Here is a 9,969-nt window from a genome sequence, read left to right on the forward strand (position 1 = left end):
AACGAATGCCCGTGGGTTGGCTTTGGAAAAACTTCCAGGCTGACGGAAAGAAGACCACATCCCGACCTATCTGGAGAGACCTCCGCTTTCATAACCCCACCCGCTCCAAAATCTTGCCTCCAATTTGTCCCCAGGGACGGCTAGGTCTATAGAATGCAATCCTGCAAGGACTGGAGAAATTAACCGGGGCGATCCGTTTCTTTTTTCATGGCTCTTGATTATCCGAAGGCGGCGGGTTGGGGAGAGCAATAGAAAAATACTTGATTTTGTCCGCCTTCCATTCTCACCATAGTTGAAATCGAAAAACAGATACGGAATCAAATTCTCCTTCTGAGCAGCTACGCTGGAAGCCTACGGATTTCCCGGTGAGGCGCACGTGCGCCTTTCACTTCCACCCGTGAAATAAAAAAAATGTTGAATCGGAAAAAAACTAGAGCGAGAATATTCAGTAACGAAAAGACGCTTACCCCGGACATTATTGCTAAGCACATTGGTTTGTGCTTAAATTGTAAGCCGCCCTGAGTCTTTGGAGAAGGGCGGGATATAAATGGGATTAAAAATAAATAAATAAATAAATAAATAAATAAATAAATAAATAAATAAATAAATAAATAAATAAATAAATAAATAAATAAATTATGGCCTCCAAGGATAACAGATTTTTCCCTCGTATGCATTGAAATATAAAAAACAGGGTTGGAAAAAAAAATACCCAAAGCTGCTACAGCCCCAAAGAGCAACCGATGGCCACGTTTAGAGAAACGTAAATCTTGAGATCGAATATTACAAAGCGGATCACCATCCTGCTTCATAGGTAGGTCAATTAAAAGCAGCGACAGGTGTACAACAGATTAAAGCAGTTTCAAAACTACGACGACTTCGATGGGGAAATCCTCCAGAAGCCTCTTCCCAATTTAAAAAAAACAACAACACAGCGATATTGGCATTTTCCAAACCTGGGGAAATCCCTACGAATCGGCTCCCAAACCCTTTTCGATTTAACCATCAGGCCTCGGTAATTTCACGATCCTGGAAACCAATTAAAATAAATTCGACGTGGTCTCAAAGATTACTACAGTAGTTTCTTTTCTTTCTTTCTTTTTTAACCTTTCAGTGGATAGCTCAAGAGTGTAACGTTTTGACGTGGTAAAAGGATGAATTGCCTTACGGAGAGAGAGGAAGAGGGAAAAGATAATTAAAAAGGATAAAAGGCCACTCGTTTCCAAAACCGGCTCTTATTACGTTGCCGCATTTATTCCTTTCTCAAGTTTATTCCAAGCGGTGGACAAAGCCTACACGCACCGCGTCGGAAACGAACGGAAACCGAGAGCCGCATCGCCTCCCTTCCGATCGCGGGTGCATTAAGCAGATTTCGACCCCCCCCCCCAATCCGGCCCATTCCCCGACAGGCGTTTGGCATTCGCCCCCCTCCCCTCCCGCAAACGGGGCCACGTTGCTCCGACTCTCTTCGGCCGGGCGTCTCTTCGGCCAGGCCGTCCAATCACGACGGCGCGGCCTCTCGCCTCTCCCCCCCCCTCCGTCCTCCCGCCCACTTGGAGAGAGACAGCCCCGCTCCGGGCGACCGGCTTTGCGAGGCCCGAGGGGATAGGCCGGCAGGTGGGGGCAGAGGTGGCTGCGGAGGAACGGCCAGCCTCCTCTCCGGGATAAATAGAGCCACGAGGAGACCAGGCGGGATGGCATCGGGAAGGGCCGGCAGGCAGAGCGGCGGCGGCGGAGGAAGAAAGAGGAAAGGGGGGGATAAAGAAGCTGGGAGCGAGATCGAAGCCCCCTCCAGCGCTCTCTGGCTCTCCCTCGGCGGGTCATTTGGCCTCGGAGCCCCCCTCCACCCACCCACCCACTCCGCGCTCCCCTCCAGCGCTAGGAAAAGCCCGCCGCCGTCTGCCCGGGTGGGGAGCCCGGCGGCCACCGCTCTTCCATGGACGTCCTAGGCCACATGGAGCTGACCGAGGGCTCCCTCTGCTCCTTCTCGCCCGCCGGCGACTTCTACGACGACCCTTGCTTCAACACGTCGGACATGCACTTCTTCGAAGACTTGGACCCGCGGCTGGTGCACGTGGGAGGCCTGCTGAAGGCCGACGAGCACAGCCACCACCACCACCACGGCCACGAGGACGAGCACATCCGGGCGCCCAGCGGGCACCACCAGGCCGGCCGCTGCCTGCTTTGGGCCTGCAAAGCCTGCAAGAGGAAGACCACCAACGCCGACCGCCGCAAGGCGGCCACCATGCGCGAGCGGAGGCGGCTCAGCAAGGTCAACGAGGCCTTCGAGACGCTCAAGCGCTGCACCTCCACCAACCCCAACCAGCGCTTGCCCAAGGTGGAGATCCTGCGCAACGCCATCCGATACATCGAAAGCCTGCAGGCGCTGCTGCGGGAGCAAGAGGATGTCTACTACCCGGTCCTGGAACATTACAGCGGCGACTCCGACGCCTCCAGCCCCCGCTCCAATTGCTCCGACGGCATGGTGAGTCTGCGCGCTGGCGGAAGCCGCCGCCGCCGCCGTTTCTCGAGGACGCTTCGGTCTCCACGAGGACCCGAGATTGTTGAGGGCCCGTAGGCTGACTCTGTGAACCGCTTAGAGAGGGCTGTGAAGCGGTATATAAGTCTAAGGGCTATTGCTATTTGCCTTGAATTGCACAGGAAGTCCACGAGAGCAGTTTCTCCATGTGTCTTGACAGTCCATCTTAAAGATGAGAAACTCTGGCCTGAAACGGTTTGCCCTGAAATCTGCGGTTGGCTCCAACTCTGTGTCTGCCAACACAAACCCCAAAATAATTTGGCGGGGGAGGGATAAGATAGGATAGGAAGGGACCTTGGAGATCTTCTAGTCCAGCCTCCCGCTCAAGCAGGAGAACCTATACCATCTCAGACAAGTGACTGTCCAATCTCTTCTTAAAAACCTCCAGTGATGGAGCACCCCACAATTTCTGAAGGCAAGCTGTTCCACTGGTTAATTGTCCTCACTGTTAGGAAGTTTCTCCTTAATTCTAGTTTGCTTCACTCTTTGGTTGGGTTTCCAACCATTGTTTCTTGTCCTGCCCTCTGGAGTTTTGGAGAACAGTTTGATGCCCTCTTCTTTGTGGCAGCCCCTCAAATGCTGGAGTACAACCTGCTTTCATGGCTTTTTCAGAAAATATGGTCCCCAGGTGGCAGAACCCCAACTTCTAGTCTTGGCTTCCTGAAAAGCTTCTTAAAGCTGCAAGTGGTAGCTTGCCTTTCTGGAAGTGTTAACTACTGACAGTAGTAGTAGGAAGACTTGTTGTTTAGTATGTGTTCGGGAGGAGATATGGTTAGTCGGTATGCATTCTCCCCGGTTTTCTCTGCACGGTTTTTTTTTCTTTCCAGGACAAAGGAGAAAGCTTATAATCATTCTGAGGTGCCTTTTGATGGGCCATGCTAGAGCCATCTGTCTGCAAGCGCCCTCTGATTCCTTGGTAAAGAGGATCAGTTTCTCTTCACGCTTATGTCAGGGAAAATAGGGAATGCTCTGTTCTGGTGCTGAAGCAGGCTTAGTCTCTAATCCGAGAGAAAGAGGAGAAAAAGGTCCATAGGCAAGTTTTTTTTGGCGCTCTCAGCCTTGAGTGGAAAAGGGAAAGGAGGTCTGCTTCTTAATCCCAGTTTGGGCTATTTGTTCCCTCAGGAATTAGGGTGGAGACAGGAGGAATTTGATATGGAAATTCCTATGTGTCAGTGGTTGTAATAAATTGATGGAATAAATTGTTTCACTGTTCTGCTTTTAACTCCAGTTCCAAGTCATCTTCCCATCCAGCCCTAATTCTATTAGTGAGGTTGCACTCTAAGGAATGAGCACTCACTAAACTGATGAGATTTCACTTCAGGTAGACGTGTTTCCTAAACTACAGAATACATTTATTTATTTAGTCAAATAATGGGTTGCCCTTCAACAGAAGCTTCTTTGGTGGCTCCAGCTCAAAGAAAAATATATACAATTTTGAAACATCCTCAACAAGAGATCCAGATTGGTATATTAGTTAGGGCAACAAGCTAAAAACCAGGAAGCTGAATTCTGCTGCAGGCATGAAGCCAGCTGAGTGATCTTGGTCCAGTCATTCTGTCTCATCCCTAAGCAGGAGGCAGTGGCACTTCCAAAATAAGATACTGCATGGAATTGTCAAGAATTGACTCAAAGGCTTTAGTGTACACACTTGCATGTACACACACAAATACACATATACATACACATACACAAAGAAAGTTACAAAATACTGCTTCAAACAGTTAGGGAACAAACTTTAAGTATTGCTCTTTCTGCTCCAGAGGATTTGTGGTACGAAATTCAATCTGTGTCTTCTGAAATTCAACTCCCACTGTCGTCCTTGCAGTAAAATGAACCCTTTTTTTTCTTGGAGCAAATATAATTACTATATGCATTTTCCTCAGTGATTAAATTTCATTAGCAAATAGCAAATACATTTGCTTATGAAATTTAATCACTGGGGGAAATGCATACTTCTCCTGTACATTAAATGGAATATTCTCATCTTGCTTGCCCAAAGATACAATCTCCCCTTCTATATATGCAGCTATATATCTTAAAGTTAATATTTTTGAGATGTGGATAGCAGTTAAAATTATACCCTGACCTCATTCACTTCCTCCAGAATAGAGCGGTCCAAAGTAAATACTTCTGAATCTGCTCATGTCTGGAGAACCTTCAATGAAAGATGCTCATTAAAACATGCTAGTTCAAAGCTTTTCTGGAAGAAAAGCATTACTTGGCAATGGATCCTCTAAATTATTTTCTAGCGTCTATCCTGTCTTCTTTGGAACTTACTTTCCAGTAAATATTCATAGAGTTCTGTGAATTAGGAAGAAGCCTCACTAGGCAAAAATTTATAACACTGCTGTGGATCTTAAGTAATTTATTGGAGATTTCTTGCAATGATAAAGTGCTTTAATATATGTAATAGCAACCTGGAAAAAAGTGAAGATTAGCGTTATGCTGCAGTAAAATTTGATCTGTAATTCCACAGACTTTTCTACCAACCCCCTTCCCCTTTTCTAAAAAAAAATAAAATTGTTCATGAGATATTTTTTTCTCCTGAAAGGGGGAACATCATAGTAACATATAAGAGAGTCTTTCCCCCCTGAAACTAGTTCCCATAATAAGGAGCCCATGAGGTAGGCTAGATCAGGGCTTTTCACCCATTGTACCACTTTTAGGATATGGCAATATCCGAGTACCACCAGTCGCCTAGCAAGGTGTCAAAAACTTGACCCCCCCGCAAAAAGGAAAAAAGTGATGAAGTACAGGTAGTCCTCGACTTATAACAGTTTGCTTAGTGACTGTTCAACATTACAATGGCACTGAAAAAAGTGCCCGCCAAGCCACAGCTGAGCAAGACACCTGCCTGCCCACCCGGTGGCGTTCTTCCTCCTGTCCGAAGTTTTCATTGTTGTGATCATTTTTGTTGAGGATTGGCAGCGGGGGTGGGGTGGGGGTGTTTGGTTTTTATTCCCCCCCCATCTGCTGGGTGGTTGCAGCAGGTTTTGGTCACTTCACATGACCCTGGAACACTGTGACCGTCATAAATATGAATCAGTTGCCAAGCATCTGAATGTAAATCACAAGACCCTGGGGATGCTGCAACATTCCAGCTGATCGGCGCTTCTTCTGGGCTCAGCAGAAGTGCCAGGATCAGTGCTGCTTTCCCACTGATTGGTGTTTCTTCAGGGCTCAGCAGAAGCACCAGGATCAGCACTGAGCTCCAGCTGGAGCTTGGCACTGATCCTGGCGCTTCCACTGAGCCCTGAAAGCCCCGAAGAAGTGCCGATCAGCTGGAAAGTGGCACTGATCCTGGTGCTTCCGCTGAGCCCTGACAGCCCTGCAGCTCCAGCCGTCTCTCGCTCAGGCTTGTGCGGTGCTGCCACCGGTTCAGCTCATTCCCCTCCCCCGCTACCACTTTTCTAGGATGGTCGTGTACCACCTGCCAGGTGCTCATGTACCATAGGTGGTACCCGTACCACTGGTTGAAAAGCCCTTGGCTAGATTGAAAAAGAATGTCTGTTCCCGTGTGATTTAGTGAGTTTCATGTTGAGCAGGACTTGGGTTTTCTCGATACTTCATCTTTTGTTGAGCTGATTTTATTCTGTTGTTGGGAGTGTGTCTGAGGGGATTGCTGTTAACACACCTCTCAATTGCTCTGAAACTTTTCTGACTGCACACATATCCCAATCTAAAATAGTCAGAGAGGAGGAGCCTTCTGAAGGACTTAATCAAAGTACAGGAAGCCTGAGAGGCTATGACTTGCCGGAGAGATCATTTGACAAGGAAAGACAAATGAGTCATGCATAATCCTTGGCAACTAACCATTCTCTTCTAGTTTAGTTTCCCTACTCTGATGAATATTTGGAATTCAGTTAAGAGTAAAAAAAGTTCCTCCTGTTCTAAGAGCTGTGGTGGCATACTGCTCTACAGATGCAGTATTGCAGGCTAACTCTGCCGACTGCCAGCAGTTTGATTCTCACTGGCTCAAGGTTGACTCAGCCTTCCTTCCTTTTGAGGTTGGTAAAATTGAGGACCCATATTGTTGGGGGCAATAGGCTGAGTCTGTAAACCGCTTAGAGAGGGCTGTAAAGCACTGTGAATCGGTATATAAGTCTTAAGTGTTATTGCTATTGCTAATGCCAGAACCATGGACCTCACATTCATAAAAATTATATAGTTTACCTAATTTTTATTATTTATTTTTTTTTTAAAAAAATGTGCATGGCCACTCTCCATAGATATGGCCATTCATAGTATATAAAGTACCTCTGGATGTGCAATTAAATAAATTTTAAATTTCAATAGATATATAAATAGACCCTTTAAAACCATCAAGCGCTTGTAACAATCCCATCACAGAATCACCTTCCCTCCCTTCTTGCCCCTTGCCTCTGGAGGAAAATCCAGGTCTTAGTGGCCTTCTGGAAGACAAGGAATGTTTGTTTTCTTAATAATTTGTTGAGGCATGTATGGCACTTTAATCCAGGTGGCTTACACAATATGAAATTAAAGAATGCCATCACAACAGAACAATACATAATAAATACATCTATTTGGCATGGTAATAAAAGGCACTTTATCATTAAGTGAGGTTTTTCTACCCTGATTAGTGGACATTAAATTAAAGTTTTGTCTCTGTGTGTGATAGATAGATAGATGTCCACTATAGATATATTACATATATCTATTACATATATCTGATAGATAGGTAGGTAGATAGATGATAGATAGATAGATAGATAGATAGATAGATAGATAGATAGATAGATAGATAGATAGATAGATAGATAGATAGACAGATAGATATCCACTAATCAGGGGACATTAAATTAATGGTGTGTGTGTGTGTGTGTGTGTGTAAGATAAGATAGATATGAAAAATGTGTGGTATCTGATATATAAAGAGCTGCATATCTATCACTAAATGAAACTACCATTAAACTTTTGAGTCAAGGTTTGTGTTGACGTTTCTGACTGAATGCCTCGTATTGTTGGGTTTTGTCTCAGATGGAATACAGTGGTCCTCCTTGCAGTTCTCGCAGAAGGAGCAGTTATGACAGCAACTACTATTCAGAATCACTTAGTGGTAAGTATTTGTCTTTAAAAAAAATTCTTCTCAATTAAGATATATAATATTTTGGATACTTCTTTATTCACATCCGTGTAACTGAAAGCATATACGGTATATTTTATCAAATATACTGTAATGGTGATTAAGTTGCAGGCATTTAATTTTCATTGGTGATCAAAATGAGCAGTTGTTTTGGTACATAACCTTAGACTTGAACAGTGAGATGGGCAGTACATAAATTTAATAAATACATACATAAATTTTTAAACGGTCCCTTTTTGTATTCCCAGCTTCACTTATTCCCGGCTTATGTGCCATTACTGTAATGCCCATTGAATTTGCAACTGTAGGGATACTGAATAGGTATTCAGCTGAAATTGACTGCAGAGCAGCAGTATATGATATAAAATATATGTATTTCATGTTTGTGTACGTGTGAGGACTCCTGCAAAAAAATAGCTTGTTGGTATTGTCCTGGGACTGACGGATCTCCCTGTCTTTAGATTCAAAGCAAGGGAAGAATTCGGTCGTTTCCAGCCTGGATTGCTTGTCCAGCATCGTGGAACGGATTTCAACAGAGAGCACAGCCTGTCCTGCTCTACCCACGGCTGAAAGTGGGATTGAAGGGAGCCCTTGTTCACTCCACGAAGGGGCCAGTCTGAGTGATCCCGGAGCCCAAACCAGCTCCCCCGTCAGCTGCACTCAAGTTCCTCAGGACTCTGCCAACCACAGCGCCAGCAATCCTATTTACCAAGTGCTATGAAGTGCAAATATGACGAATGCTTTCTTTTAACCAGCAATCCTACTTAAACCTGCATTTCCAAGACTGAAAACGAACAATACTTACGGCTATTTTATTTTTTTTACTCGCTTTCAAATCTTATCTAATAATTCCTTTTTTCCATGCTTGTATTACTCCAAGAATGCACTTATTTATTGGTTATAAACAAAAGCTATTTAATTTGTATATAGAGGTCTTTTAGAATTGTGCACCATGAAATGGCCAATGTTTTTACCGTGGAAAGGTCGAAGGACAGGGATCCTTATAGGTCCTGGATAGGCTCCTTAATTCCCATTACTATCTGTATACCTTAAGCAGCCAGATGCATTCACAATTGCTGCCTTTCTTTGCAATTTCCCCCCATCTAAACCCCTGCCCCATAATCACATCCACATATATGCAGAAAAGGTTGTGGACCACTTCTTTTTTTAAAAAAAAAAAAGAACAAGAACAAATATTTTGTATACTTTGCAAAAAAAAACCAAAAAAAAAGTTTCCATGGAAAGAACAATAAAAATGTATGTATTTAATGTTGCTTGGTTTGTTGTGCCAAACTTTAACTTTATATATTTATACAATATGGATGCTGAGAATGTTTTCAACAATATTCTAAATAAAAATCCTTATTTATAAAATTGTTGGGAGTTATTTGTCTTCGGCTAGGGATTCCAATATAATATCGACAAATAATTTTTGACTCTGTTTGGTCAAGTCACATATTAAGCTTCTGCAATTTCACTCTCTTTTCAAATTGCCTTCAGTTGCCCATCAGATCTTGACCTCAGTATTATAACTCATGACTTCATACTCTGGTAAAACCAGTCCTACAGATTCAATCATCAATACATTCTGCTTTTGCTTAGAAGCAGAAATAGCTACTGTATTGCTATTTTGATAATGCTATGAACTTTATGTTGCATGGTAAATTACTGGAATGCTATAACAAATACAGGGGAAACTATACTTTCTAAAATAAATTATTATATATTTCAAGAGGACACTTATTATCATAGGTTCTTTGTGAGGTGGTGCTAGTCAGAGACACCCACAATTCTCACTAAATGAGATTTTTAAAATTGTAAGATACTAAAAAATACAATGTTTTTACATTAAGAGAACTTTTTTCTTACAACTAGTTTTCTGCTTTTATTTTCTCATGTCTATTACCTTACACACTGTCCTATTTTATCAACATGTTTATATTGTACATTCTACAGTATTCCTCATTCCTGTTCTTTAATTTTCCCTTTTAACTTGAACTCTTCCTCCACTGGGACTTTTGGCCTCTGCCTGGTCCTCCATAGCCCATGTTAACTTATACTCACTTTTATGGCTTGCTGGATTGTGCTGGAAAGTGGAGGTTGTTGGAAACTGCTTTTAGCCAGACTCCCAATTCCTCACCTACTCCCAGTAGTACTTTTGCTAGTAATAACTGATGCTTTCTCTGTCTTTTTGGAGTACTTGGGCTGTGTCCAGTGCTCTATTACTGACCACATGTTGGAGTTCTTCCTGGATGCTTCTTTTCTACCAGTGCTTAGTTCTCAGAGCTTTGGGTCAAAGAACTTCTTAGCCTTCTGAATCCAAAGT

General features: G+C 43.7%; 1 protein-coding gene across 1 annotated transcript; it reads left to right on the top strand.

The window, feature by feature from the left end:
- Window positions 1–1,718: 1,718 nt before the first annotated feature.
- On the top strand, window positions 1,719–8,967 carry MYOD1 (myogenic differentiation 1). Its single transcript, XM_083359378.1, has 3 exons — window positions 1,719–2,485; window positions 7,538–7,616; window positions 8,105–8,967. Exons 1-3 carry the CDS (start codon window positions 1,937–1,939, stop codon window positions 8,362–8,364), a joined length of 888 nt encoding a protein of 295 aa, XP_083215504.1. The 5' UTR covers window positions 1,719–1,936; the 3' UTR covers window positions 8,365–8,967.
- The last annotated feature ends 1,002 nt before the right edge of the window (window positions 8,968–9,969 follow it).

The sequence above is a fragment of the Vipera ursinii genome (genome assembly GCF_947247035.1).
Source record: "Vipera ursinii genome assembly, chromosome: 1".
Classification (NCBI taxonomy): Eukaryota; Metazoa; Chordata; class Lepidosauria; order Squamata; family Viperidae; genus Vipera; species Vipera ursinii.

Coding starts and splice junctions, on each gene's coding strand:
- MYOD1 (XM_083359378.1), top strand. CDS start 1,937: ATGGACGTCCTAGGCCACATGGAGCTGACCGAGGGCTCCCTCTGCTCC. Junction 2,486..7,537: donor CCAATTGCTCCGACGGCATG/GTGAGTCTGCGC, acceptor GTTTTGTCTCAG/ATGGAATACAGTGGTCCTCC. Junction 7,617..8,104: donor CTATTCAGAATCACTTAGTG/GTAAGTATTTGT, acceptor CCCTGTCTTTAG/ATTCAAAGCAAGGGAAGAAT.